This window comes from Copadichromis virginalis, linkage group LG5 (genome assembly GCF_057382275.1).
Source record: "Copadichromis virginalis isolate Kocher_CV1m ecotype Utaka linkage group LG5, C_Virginalis_male_GT1.1, whole genome shotgun sequence".
Classification (NCBI taxonomy): domain Eukaryota; kingdom Metazoa; phylum Chordata; class Actinopteri; order Cichliformes; family Cichlidae; genus Copadichromis; species Copadichromis virginalis.
In genome coordinates this window covers 8,790,101-8,804,580 of record NC_140622.1, presented here as the reverse complement: position 1 = coordinate 8,804,580, position 14,480 = coordinate 8,790,101, and the positions used below count along the sequence as shown (strand labels likewise).

At 38.5% G+C, this 14,480-nt stretch overlaps 1 protein-coding gene and 1 long non-coding RNA gene across 3 annotated transcripts in view; one reads left to right on the top strand and one right to left on the bottom strand.

Annotated features, from left to right (window-relative positions):
- The window catches only part of cntn4 (contactin 4), a 213,203-nt gene that overhangs the window by 107,148 nt on the left and 91,575 nt on the right, over positions 1-14,480 (top strand). For both annotated transcript variants that reach the window (XM_085455753.1, XM_085455752.1), the window contains exon 6: positions 11,939-12,142. In XM_085455753.1, the coding sequence (XP_085311879.1) occupies positions 11,939-12,142 (204 nt within the window). The remainder of the gene's footprint in view (positions 1-11,938; positions 12,143-14,480) is intronic.
- On the bottom strand, positions 659-2,478 carry LOC146708888 (uncharacterized). Its single transcript, XR_014920396.1, has 3 exons — positions 2,195-2,478; positions 2,031-2,099; positions 659-1,226 (listed from the first exon to the last, which is right to left on the bottom strand). It is a non-coding gene; the product is annotated as an uncharacterized LOC146708888 (long non-coding RNA).

The following is a 14,480-nucleotide window of genomic DNA, read 5'->3' as shown; positions in this document are numbered from 1 at the left end:
ACAGACACTTTGCGACAGTCCGAGCTTTTTGGTTTGATGTTGGGATAGCGACTGCATATTTAGTAAAATGATCTGTGATGACAAGAACATCTTTCACATTACTGCTGTCTGGTTCAATGGATAGGAAATCCATGCAGACTAGCTCGAGGGGTCTTGTCGTCATGATATTCACCAAAGGTGCAGCCTTCTCAGGTAACGTTTTCCTGCGCACACACCTGTGGCAGGTCTTTATCTTTTTCTCCACATCTGAGGACATTCTTGGCCAATAGAACCTGGCTCTGACCAGATCGAGTGTGCGCTCTATTCCCATATGACCCATATTGTCATGTAGGCTTGTCAACACAGACTCTCGCAGGTCTTCAGGTAAGACCAACTGGTAATGTTTATTACCGCCTTCTCTTCGTGTTCTGTAGAGAATGTCATTGCACAGCTCGAACCTGTTCAACTCTCTCAGCAACAGGACTACGTCTGGAAGTTCTTTCCTCAATGTGGGAGGGGGTTTCTCCCCACTCTCCATCTGGGTAATAACATGTCTGATGCACCGATCAGATCTCTGGCTGTCTCTGAGATCTGCCGGTGACAGGTGGGGAATGATGTGTAAGCCTCCCAATGTTTCTTCCTGCTCAAAGCTGTCAGGTATAGCATCTCCTGGCTGGCTCGCCACTTTTGTAGCACTTACGTGGAGTTACATAAAGTACCGATGGATAATTACCAAAGTAATAAGCAATTTGGGCTAGTGTCAGAAGACTGAGAACGACTCTTAGAGCTCTGGTACACGAATGGCAGAGAAACCAGACAAACACAGTTATGTGGCTTTAAAAGTACTTTAGTGATGTTAAGCCTTGTAAAAGAAATTTGTAAACAACACAGTATTACAACAGGTTTTAACAGAATGTCAAGTATAAAAATTTCCCCCAAAGTAGCAAAAAAAAATAGAATTAAATAAAATTGTGCACAAGTAAAAGAATTAGTCTTTTTTAAGTCCAAATGGTACCGGTGGGGCCCATAGAATTCGTCTGACAAGGAGTGTGTGTGTGATTGTCTGTCCTACCGTACTACTTGTACAGTAGAGGATTGTAGTCCATCAATGTGCAAATGAGTGTGCGTGTACATGTATATCGTCTCCTAGGATCTTGGGTTGGCTCGCCATCCAGTGAACACTGGAACACTCTGGGTTCTGGAATCGCTGACCTGGTCTTTGGATTCGTCCCATATAAAAACCTGACCTATAAACAATGGCCAAATATATGTCACGTGCCCTTTAAGGATAACTCTCACAAATTAAACTAAAGTAGTGTCACGGTGCAGTAACTACTATTCAGATCAGCTATCATCAATTCAATCATCATCAGTTCAGTCATGTTGTACAATATTAAAATATCAAGTTTCAAAGGTCAAAGTATCAATATCCAAAATTTCACAGTATCAAGGTTCAATTATTTGTAACCTGCAGTAACATTAAAGATTATCTACAAGGTTTTAAACATTCAGGAATTATAGTCACCATATAATTCACTTTCATTGTAAACATTAATTACATCGATCAAAATAACTCACTGTACATATATATCTAATCACAAATAAATAAGTATATTACCCCTTTTAAGAAATGGAATAATATGCAAATGCTTATCAGAAATTGAACAAAGTGCAAATAATCAATTTCAATAACACGTAAACACAAGGACTCAGTCCACAAATAGGAGTATTAAAATAGACGTGCTTAATCCCGCTTGTACCATAGGCCTACTAGTACAAGTGGAAATACACTAAAAATTACCTCCAAGTGTTCAATACTGAGTATTGTAAAACAACTGATTGACATCAAAATTTAAACAGGAAGCAGGATAAAGTCTGATTACAATTATCTCTCATAAAGTTATTTTTAGCTGCTTTAACCATTTACAGCTTTTCACATGTTAATGACTTAGTTAACGATCTAACTAGCATAACAACAGCGTTTCAGAGACATCGAACAACTGTACCCACACTCCGCACATCACGTGTCTGATTAGCCACATTTAGCTTACCGCCGTCGAGTGGATGCTCAGCATTTACATGGAGCCACAGCTCAGTAAACCCTCCGGTTTCGCTCTGCCCTTGACAACAACAAGTGCAAATACATAATTTGTGAAAAATATCAGTTTAGATGGTATTTCTTTTAACTCGTTAGAGGTTAATTTCTCCAGCTTACCGATAACAAAAGTTTTAGTCCGTCTGCTCTGTTCGGCTGTAGAAGCAAGAGACTGAAAACTTGGGAGCTGGTACTAAGGAGGGACAAGAGCTGCCTAGAGCTTCACCGATTGGCTGACATGTGAGGAGTGGAGTAAAACAATAGGCTCTCATCAGAGCTCATCAACCCTCTGAGAAACTTAACCCTTGTTTGACCAGAGCATATCATATATAATCTGCATCCCTTCTATGTTTAAATAAATATTTTGATCTCATTTCACTTTCATTAACAGGGACAGTAAGAACAGAACAATGAACATTAAATGTTTTAATTTTTCTTCTCTTTTTGTTTGAGATGATTTTAGGAACTGGGTTACACCGGCTGTTTGGGATCATTGTCACGCTTAAAAATGAAGCCGTCGCCAAATAGACACTTTCCAGATGGTACGGCATGATGGGTCAAAATCTGTTTACAGTTTTTCTGTGTTCGTAACTAAAGATCACTTTAAAGAATAACCAGAAATTCTGGCTTCTTGGAATCAAAATATAAAGAAATGAGTGCAGAGCTGTAGGATTTCAGTTTCCACAGTTTCTGTCTGTGTAATGTGACCATTGGTTCAAAGTTCAGCTGGTTGTCTTGACTGCTCTGCCAACATGTGATTTGCATTTACCAGCAGTCAAACCTGTGTACCTAACAAAGTGGCCAGTGAGTGAACATTCAAGATACTTTATGTAACCGGAGCATGTTATAGCAGCCGGCCGTCAGCTACAAAGTGATGCAACAACAAGCAAATCTCATTATATGTTAAATGAATAGATGCACATTGAATAAACTATTAAAGGTTTAGTGGATCTTAACTTGAGTCATAGTATTTTTTTCCAACTAAATGAAAAATAATTAAATTTAGGTTGAGGAAAATGTGATGACTGTAGGACTCGTGATATATGAACTATGAGTGTCTTGAATCTGTAATACGAGAAGACCTGGCTTCCAAAACCACATCAAACAACAAGGACCTGAGCAGGAGCCGCGATTGTTTTCCGCTGCGTGTCTTCCAACGTGACCACTGTCATCAAACATGCTACCTGCACTTACAATCAGCCATAGGAAGACAGGGAAATGGGGGCTGAGTGCAGAATCAGGCACGACACACCCTGCCAGACCAGACTGCAGCACAAAGGCAGAGTGAGGTGCTGCCTCCACACTGCATCCACACGTTTGCTCCCCAGCTGACAGGCCAGTGTCAGAGCATGGCAGGAATCTATGGTAATTGCTTTCTGCAGAGTTCAAGGAAGGAGAATGGATTAACACAACCTGGTTACAGCGCCGGCTTCTTTTTAGACCGAGCCGCCGCTGCGATGTTTGTTTCTCCCAAATGTGCAGTCCGGTTCCCCTTCGGTCTGTCAGTGTGGATCAGAGGAAACAAGAAGGGCTGAGAGGCTGTCTGTCTTTTTCAAACCAGACCGCATTAATGGGCTGCCAGTGTGACCCGCTCTTTGTACTGCACGACTACTGTGTTTAGTCGTGGACTTAATGCTGCTGACCTCTATTTTCTAATGGGGGGAGACCTTTAAGGGGCACTCAAGACTGAAATCACTTGTGTCTATTCCAAGAGTAGTTGTGTCTGTGTGTGTGTGTGTGTCTTTTGTCCTGTTTTTCCTCCCACCTGAGGCTTCGAGAGCGCTGAGCATGTGCATCCTGTCCGGTCCTGTAAAGGAAACAGTGGATCAGAGGATTCTCGGAGCCTGGAGCAGATATGGGAGTACTGCACTCAGTTACACAACGTGGGATGACAGTAGTCTAACAGTGGAAGGCGTCTCTCGAGTTTCTTTTATTTTTGCTTGTCTGTGTGCTGAAGATGCTCTCCTAAATCACCGAGCGCGTAGATTCTAACAGGAATAAATTGTACGTTTGTTTTCGGGGGCTTTCCTCGTGTGGGTTGTGCAGCCGTGTTGTTTTGCTGCATGCGCCCTCCTCTCATCAGCTCATGAAGTACTTTAGAAAAAAATTAGATCATGTTGTACTAGCTCAGTGTGTGTTTTTTGTTTTTTTTTTACCCAGTTTGACACATACCCAGCAACCCCTCCTACTCAGTATGTAATACCGTGTGCGTGACGCTTGTAATCAGAGAATTATTCATCCTGGAAAAGGACAACTGTTAGAGTTTGTATTGTTGATTGTCATTTATGCTTAGAAATATTTACTTATATATGCTTAGAGTTTTGTAATTAGTTGTAGATTGGTAGAGGTTTTGATCCTTGATAGTCTGCAAACTTTGTGTGTATTAGACAGCACTTTGGGAGCATGAGAGGTCATACCGTGTCTTATTATTTTATGGTAGGATTAACGTAGTTGCGTCTGTTCTAGTCTAAGTGCTCTTTGTTTAGATGAACTGCAGGACTTCCTCACCGTGTTATCTAGGATGAACCATCTAGGGTGAGGGGGAGGCTACCCTCTTCCTGACCAAGGATGTTTGACCCTTTGATCAGCAGTCCACACACACACACACACACACACACACACACACACACACACACACACACACACACACACACACACAGGCAAGGTACTCTTTGTTTGTATGTAGACGTCATATGTTAATGAACTTATGCATATTCATGTAACCTCAATAAAAGGACAGTGTATGGGAGAACGGACGAGACCAACTGGAGTCAAGCGGTTGTCCGGTTCTCTCCCGTGCACGAGTAACATGAAGAAGTTTGCCTACTTGTGTCTTGCTTAGCAGTGTAATTATATTGTCTTAACGTTCCAGCGAATAGGTTCAAGCTACAAACCTATCAACAACTGTGTGCTGTTTTGTTGTAAATTTTTGCCTTCTTTTTTTTGCAGTATGCTCACATCCCACAGCTTTGTAATTGGGCAATTAAAAATGCATCTTGTTGTCACAGCGTGCCCTTACATCTATTATTGATATGAAGTGATGAGGCTACTGGTGCTGATCATACATTATGATGCCAAACCATACTGATGTAACAGTAAAACTCCTCAAGTCTTTCTTTATTGACAGATGGGTGCTTTGTTTTCTGGCAAAAAAAAAGAGAGCGAGATCTTTGGTCGTTCGTGCTTGTTGTAAATATTGTCGTCTGTGTTCAAATTAATATGAATTGCTTTTAGCGGATAAGCACACAAGACTCCCGCCTCCACCCCCACCCCCAGGGACAGTGTCAGTGCAGGCTTGGGGCAACAGCAGGAGGATGAGAAGCAGGCCGGGGCCTGTGTTGTGGAGAAATTAATCACATTACACGAAACCAAAAACATGGCTACCTTTTTTTTTAGCGACTGGCTGACGTCACTGAATTTAACAGCCGTTGCATTCATTTATTTTTATACATTTATTTATAAATTTATTTATAAATTTATTTACTCCTCTGCAAATTTGTTCAGTTTTCATTTGCTGCATGTCCTTTTTCTACCTCAAATCAGCTGTTAGCACAAGTGCACATGCCTTTCATTTCACTGGAGTTTCACTGGACAAAGCCTTAATAGAAAATTGAATGCATTTCTAATGACTTGGTTTGAAGCATAGCTGTGAGTGGCAGAATTCATTATGCATACGTCTTTTGATGGCTGTGTTTTTTTCACTGTATATGGAAACTAAAGGGCTGCTGCAATAAAGAACCAGACGCAGACTCGTTGAATAAGAAGCACTTGAACTCAATCTCTGGGCAGTATTTACTTTTAAAGGAGTAGTATTGCATTTTCTATATTTTATTTTTTTTATCATAAGTTTATTTTGTTTGCCTAAAAGGATATTATACCTTTCTGGGAACATTGTATATGTATCCAAATTATTATGTATTCAAATGGCTATAGCCTTTTATATACATAACAATTTTACAATTACTGTAATGTGCATATAGTCAATAAATATTATTAATAATACAATTAATAAGGTGTTATTTAGAATTCTCAAATACTTCTATGTTATCAATACAAACAATGGCAGTGACAATCACAGGTTTAAATGGCTCTAGATAGTATTACTGTCACTTTGACCTTCAAATCAAGCTCGTGACCTTGACGCACAGGTCAAAGGTCAAATGTAACATGATATTTTAAATCCTTATACCATACTTTCTGCATGTTGTATATGACAATGCACACTATATAGGAATCATAGTTTCTAAGTTACAAGGCTTAGAAACCTGACAAATTTTAGTGAAATTTTATTTGATTACTAACACGACCCCACGCTACATCCCTACACAGTTTTAACAGAATTCATAAACTAGTTTTTGAGCTATCATGTTTCAATGACATGCTCGCGCATACACGCTACCAAAACCTAACCTTGGTAGATATAATTAAAACAACTGGGAAAAAAAACTTTACTCAGGCAAGTAGAAAATTCAAAAACCCAAACCAAACCAGAAGACACGTGAGGGAAGACAGCAGTACAGTGTGACAAACAAATGCAAACATAATGATTAGGAAGATGGCAAATGTGTGTTACATTGTAACCTTGGTTCTCTGATTGAGAGACTATCTCACCACTACATACATATGGAATACATAATGTAGTGGAGAGCTACAATAGAACACCAACTATGAGACACAAGATGACGAGACAGAGGAACAAGAGAAAAGAAACAGGAGCTACCAAAATAAGACAGGACGTAACAAAATGAGGGAACATGGAGGTGTAGGCTTAACAACACAGTGAACAGAGGAGAGCAGGAAAACTGAAACTCGTGAAATTAAGTCTAAGTTTTATTACAAGTTACAAAAGGAGACGCAAAAATGAAGTTGAGAATAAAACATGGAAAACAAAACAGGAGGAAGAAGCTAAGATTTCAAGGTAGCTGCGTATCTTAGAGGGCAAATATGTGTATGTTTCCAAGCAGTGAAAGTACATCTTTGCATAGTTGTTGTACTGCAGATGCTTTGTGTTTCACTCGATGCAGAACGACATTATGTAAACTATTAACCATATGCTTTTTAAAGGTTTTTCTTCTTTTTGTTTATTTAGGCCAAATGAAAAAAGTGCTGTCATCATCAAAGTTTTTACCCAGTCAAATGAGTTTATATGACACATGAAGTCATTTCATGTTACAGAAACAGTTGCTGTTGATTTAATGCAAATTAAATTAAATTAAATCTGCAGTATCATTTCTCAAAATAAAGATGCTGAAAAAAGGATTGTAGTGTTCCAAGTGTCATGGACTCCTGGACTATGATTTGTGACAGAAAGATTCTCCTTCAAGATGTTAAGTTAGTGGCGCTGGCTGTTATGTGTGCAATGTGTTTTTATAGCTGAGCAGTAAGTTTAGCTAGCAGCCGGCCACCATGACTGAGGCTGCTGTGGCACGAGAGACATCTGGCCAGTGTTCCTGTTCAGTTACTCTGTCAGTGCTAAATGAAGCAGTGATCCTGAAGCTATATGGTGCTTGACACACAGTTCCTACTAAGAACTGAGCTTGGCTGCTTAATTACACTCAACATCTTTTGACTGACACAGGACCACAGTGACTCCCTAAAATCCCTCAAGTTAATTTATATGGCACCAAATCACAATAACAGTTGCATCAAGGCATCCTGCAGTACATGGGAAAGATTAAGACCTACAGTAATACAGAGAAATTCCCAACAATTCGCGCACCCCCTATGAGCACGTGCTTGGCGATAGTAGGAAGGAAAAACACCTTTTAACAGGAAGAAACCTCCAGCAGAATCAGTCAGTGTAGATGACACAGCTACTACTTTATTAAATCTCTTAATCACAATTGAATAGAAAATGCACTTTTAGTATTGTTGATATATTTATGCTGCATTCTGGTGCAGAATTTTTAGAGCATATGCATTTTATGTGCTTATCTTTATGAAACCACCTTCTCTGAAGCATATCTGCTGATATACTCACACAGCGCAGTCTAACTGTCCATCCATAATGCCACAACTTGATGAAGTAGTTTTCTTTCAGCTCATCATAAAGAATGATAGACCTGCTGGGTGATTACTGCCCACCGTCTTTGTCTTCGTGCTCCGTCTTTCCATAATAGCAAATCTGTGCAAAGAGACGGGCATGTTTGACGTCCTCGTCTTCTTCGCTCTTTGAATATTCAGTGAGGCCTGTCCTTTGAAGCTGCTCCTGGATCTCTTTGTGTGAGCGAAGCAGCTTTATTCATTGTGACTCATGCAAAGTGATCTTTAACCCAGAGGGGAACCACAAAAAACTCTTTTGGGACTTCTGCAATCCCCTCTCCGTGGATCATGTTTTGGAAGTTAAATTTAGTTTCTTTTTTCTTTGACATACCAAACTGAGCTCTTGTAGAAATAATTCTTTTCAACATTAAACTTTCTTAATGATTCAGCTTTGAAATAGTGTTTTCAACATCACTTTTCAAATTGAAATCTAAAACAAGTCAGTTCTTGTGTAAAAGCTGCAGTCTGAATATTTTTAGCATGGCAGTAATAGCAATTCTGCAGAGCAGCTGGATTTCTTCAACAATTTGTCTTGAAGATGTCCTGTTTTTATATCAGTGTTGTGTAACCCATAAAATCAATGCCCTGGATGATTGTGTGAGGACCGTTCGGCCAGCTGTGTGAGACATCTCATTATGTCTGTGCTCTCTGCGGTATTTTCCGGCTCATGTTGTGCCATGTAGTCATATGGGTTTTAAACATAGAGCGAGAGCAGGTGCAGCCATAGTCCAAAAGCACTGGAGAGGAAACAAACACAAACAACATGCCTTATCCTGCCTTGAAGTGTCCCTCGTCCCCACGGATCTCCGCTGTGTCATCGGTCTGTGCTCGGCTCTGCGTGCACACAGTGGCCAGAGCCCAAGCCTCAAATGGCACTGATCGGTACAGTACCTGCTCCTTACAGCCAGCAGGAGTATGCAGACCTGCTGTGATAAATTGCCAAGCAGCTAGAGGAGGTGAAGGGAAGGGTTCCTCTAAGGGTGTTTTGCTTAATTGCCAGTCCGTTAACAAGTGGTGGAGTTTGATTAAGCGCAGCAGGAGAATAGTTCATGGCTGTCAGTAATGCTGACTGCAGAACGCCACAATAGCAGATTATGTCACAACATTCAGATTTGATGAGCTGACATCAATAAAGTGACTAAAGTTGTAAAGTGATCACCTCACCCACTGATACTGCTGTTATTGTGTATATATTTATTTAGATTTAGATTTCTTCATACATTCTTATATAGTTCTATATTGTGTATTGTGTATTTTGTTGTACAGTTATTTTATTTTCAACTTTAATTTATATATTTATCTTTATCTTATTCTTCCCAGTTAAATTTACCCTTCATTCTAATTTGTGTTGTACAGTTATTTCATTTTTAACCTTAATTTATATTCTATTCCTTCCTAGTTAAATTTACCCTTTTTAATTTTTCATATTTATTTCCTATCTTATTCATAGCCTTTTCCTTTTTTTGTTTTCTTTAGGTCACGAGCAGTTGTCCAAGCATTTCACTACATATCGTACTGTGTATGACTGTGTACGTGACAAATAAAATTTGAATTTGAATTTGAATTTGAATTTGAATTTGAAATTTTAGATTCTATATTCATTCAAATCGCTGCTGAAAGATAAATAGAGGCTTTGGGAAACGCTGTTTGTGACAAACTGCTCGCGTATGGGGTACGTTTACTGCTCGGGCTCATCTTAGATGCCATAGCAACACTCCGTGTTCATTTCTAATTGCGTGTCTGGTTTCTCTGTGAAACCAGCAGTAGAGATGATGTCAGTGGATGAATTACGGTCCCAGTAGGAGTGACCACAGTGTATATGCTGGGTTTTGTTCCTAAAATACTTGTTGTTTACATGTTTTCTGCTGAGCATTTGTCTCAATTTAAGCACCGTTTCGCACTAAATTAGATTATTGACCAGGTTGCTGGAGTCTCACAATTACTTAATTTAATCTACTGTGACATCCAGCCATTAATTATTATTAGGAGTAATTATTATCATTTTTAATAACTCCTCAACACTTGTCTAGACCATTGCTTTTTCTAATATTTCTCTTTCTTTAAAACTTCCCATAATGTCAAATCAGAGGCCTAATGAAGCAGATAAGTGCCTGAAGTAAAGTCCTTTGTCTTGATCTGGCTTTTTAACGGTAAGATAAGTCTCATTACAGTGAGCTTCAGTTTCACCCCTTTCTCAGCGGCTGCTGAAAAGGTTGTGTAGAAACAAGCAGCTTTGATGTCTGTGAATTTAAGGCTGGCTCATATGAATGGACTCAAAGCTAACTACTCAAAGTAATCCTTGGTATTGTTATAAGCAATTATTTGCTGGCAAACTCTTGGATCTCATGACCTGGAAATGTGTGCCTCACTTATCTTCAAAACCTCCAGCATGGCGTTGCAGGGAGCAGCTGACACCTGCATGCTTATTTAAAACCTTTTGCATCATAGTTGTGTTTGTAACACAGTGTCTGTGCTGACAAAGTCTTTGTTTGCTTGGAACAAAGAGAAGTGAAATGTTGCTGACTGAATCAATATGGTTTGAGTTGGGGTTTAAGATGATTGCAGTGTTTTGATTCTTGGTTAGCTTTGTGATTTTGTGACCCGGGTGTAAGCTCTTACCATGAGGTACTGCTGCACTTGACTGGCTCCCACATGTATGCAGTGTGTGTGTGTGTGTGCGCACGCGTGTGTGCATGTGTGTGTATGTGTGTGTGCGTGTATATGTGTCTGTACCTGTTTAGGCATCCTTGTGAGGACCAGAAATTGGCATTCTACTGTACTTGTGGGGACGCACATCACGAGTTTGAAGGAATTTTTGAGACTCAAAATGTGGTTTTAATGTCAGGGTTATAATGGTTAGGGTAAGCAGCTAGAGAAAGCGTTATGCCAATTAGATGTCCTCACTAAGATAGCAAAATGAGAATGTGTGTGTATATATAAATAGATAGAGAAGCGTGTTGCTTTAAGGGTTTTTTGAAGGAGACAAAAGCCTATAATCGATTCATTTTGATCTTGAAATGTGTTTAGCAGTTAGCACTGCTGCTAACACTAAATGTGATTAAAGTAGTAGTTTAACTATTTTTAGCTTGCACTTCCTTTACTAAAGGAAAACTTGATCATCACAGTATAACACAAACTGGTCAAAACGGTTTCTCACCGTTCAATCACAGGCATTTGTCATTTATGGATACACTTCCTGGAAGTGATAATAACTGGAATTCCTAAACTTATGTTTAGAGAAATTGTTGAATGCTAAATGCAAAGTTTCCTGGCTTTCAGAGTATTTCTTCTTGGTACAATCCTTCCAGTTGGACTGAAGTTTCTTGAAGGCAGTTGCCTGGTTTATCTGGACTAAAGAGTTTTTTTTTTTACCTTTTTTTGTTTGTTTGGGTTTTTATTTTGTTTTTTGTTTTTTATCATTTCTTTTCATTTTCTGCTTATTATTGTCCCTATCTACTTTTTTGCCATCTTTGTTGGAAACTCCTTTGTGAATTCTAGTAGGGTGCCTAGGGAGCAGTAATTATTCATGACAACACAAACCCCATCTCCCAAATCCCTATTTGCATATTCAGACCTAATCAACATGAAAAATGGTCATTAAAGTGAATCCGGATAATTACATTTGTTTTCAACCTCTCACGGATCCTGTTATCAATTTTCACCTTAGCATGATACAACTTAGTCACCGTTTTCACTCCCCAGAGGTGGTCTCAAGCTTATTTCACACCGCAGCCACATCACCCATAAAAATCTCAGTTCCCTTTACCCTTTTCATGAGCCCTTCCTGCATTTAAATATATTTTTTTATATCCTTATCCACAGATCTGGTATTTTCCTGGATCTTCAATGAGTACCCGACATTTGTGAAGCAGGATACGCGTCGCTTCATCTCCCAGGAGACAGGGAATCTGTACATTGCTAAAGTGGAGCCCTCAGATGTTGGCAACTACACTTGTGTGGTGACCAACACCGTCACCAAGACCCGTGTCCAGGGCCCGCCCACTCCACTTGTGCTCCGCAGTGATGGTGAGCTCACACTTATGCCAGTTAACAGCATATAAGAACACTGGTTAGTGCGACAAAAAGGTTTTACTGTTTTGTGATAGAATTTATAGACTGTTGGGGTACACTCAAAAATGATTCTTCACCCTCAAACATCAGAACAGTCATTTGAGTAAAATGTAACTAAAATATATATAAAATTAAAGGTTTATTTATGCATGGAATGTTTTGGAAAAATTACATATAATTAAATTAGTTAAAGGCAATATTGGGCAGTATGTAGTCACTGATTTACTTCATTTCCTAAAGTATGTGCTGTGTGCTTCATCATTCTGCTGGGTCTCAGTCTATTACTCAACCTTTGGAGCAAAGCAGGGTTTATTTCAATGCTGACAAATTATTGCAGTTTAACACTACATCCCCCAAAACTGTGATTTTGCAGTGTTGCATGCATATGCATACTAAGTGCACATTGTAAATGCAATAGGAAATAATCATGAAACATCTCGTGTTCTACAAAGACAAACCATTAGTGTTTTTCTTGAATGTTTGGTTTGATAACAGATTTCTATTTCTGTGGTCCTTTGTTATAAAAACAAAACAAAACGGCAGTTTCTTTGATACAACAGGAAAGCCAGAATCACTTGGCTGATTTAGTGCAGCGCTCTTTAGAATTTGTACAGGTCATACCCATAGTAGCAAGCCAACATGGCTACTGTTGGTACCTCCCAAAAAACTTTGTTTCAAAGAACACGAATGAAATTCAAAGGTTAATTATCTCCTCCTCTGCTAATTTCAGCCTGTCCTTTTACATGTGGACCTAATGCTTAAGGCTGGCCTTATCAAGCCACTTCAGATGAAAGGTCATTCTCAGCAAGTAATCTAATTGTAGGCTTCTATCCCAGAAGCATGTTCCATATTCTTAAGTAATGCTGAAAAATATGAGAATGTCATAAAGGACATTTAATATAATCTTCCCAATAATGATAGATGATTTGATGTAATAAAAAAAACGACATTTAAGTAGGCAGAATCACTTCTAATCACAACGCACACTTTAAGCTTTTTTTACATGACTTACATGCTATACTAGCTTTAATGTTGATGTTTAACTCAGTTATAATAACCTATGATTAGAAATAAAGGCTTGCTTTGATTTACATTAATGACCACTGGTCATGAATATTAATATGTGTTAATATTAATATTGTTTTAAGTTTATGTTTGAAACTTAGTTTCAGATTGTTTCTAAGGTTGATTTCCAATATTTCGATTTTGTTTTAATCATTTGAAAAAATGCTTAGTTTAAGTGTTCATTTATTTTTAGCATGAGGTGCCAAAAAGAACCAAAATCAAACTCTTGACACAGAACTTCATGAATAAAAACCAAACCTTTATTCAGGCTCTGTATGAAGTCAAAGTATCTTAAACGGTTGCATATTAGGAATAGCAAACAGAGAAAACAGCACAGGTTTAACAGAGAACTTGACAACGACAAAGGAAGACAGCAACTATATATATGACTGTGGCAGAGCGGAGACACCTGGGAAACTAGACACAGCTGAACTAAATTAGATAATAATTAATGAGGAAGTAAAACTGAAATGACCATCAACATTAAACAGGAAGTAACATGAGACAGAGATGAAGCTTCACAAAAAATTACAACGAGACATTTGGGAGGCTAGGCTAAACTAAATGAATGATGCAGCTGGTATGAAATCTACACTGGGGGAAAAAACAGGATAGAATGTAACAACAATGTAACAACAACTAAAAACGAAACACTGAATGAGACGATGAACTGGATATAAAATGAAATAATAAATAGAAGCCAAGACAAAGGAAAACTAAAGCTAAATATGAAACTGACAGTTACAGAAGTAAAGAAACTCTAAACAGCAAACACTAGAAAACATCATCAAACAGAGAATTTAATAATAACCCTGAATTCAAAGTCTAAAACATAGGGTTCAAAACGACAGGACCATAACTTTTTTATATAACATGAAGTATTTATTGCATTAAGATGTAATATGTTTATAGTAAGTTCACAATGTAGACACAAGGCTTCATGCCGTGCAGACGTCCCAGTCTCCAGGAACAGAAACAGCCTTTCCAAACCGGAACTGACAAGTTCAACCAAACTAACAAAGACTGAAAGCAAAGACATACTTGCTTTATTTTTGTTTCATTGAAGGACATGTATTCCAGTTAGTTTTCATCTTTTTTTAACTAAAATGTTTTCCTCACCTAGTTTGAGTTTTTCAGTTTTTAATTAACTGTTATAACCTTGATGGTTTTAAGTAGAATTTTCTATGAATAAGTCCAGTATATCAGTGTATTGAGTTTGAAAACATTT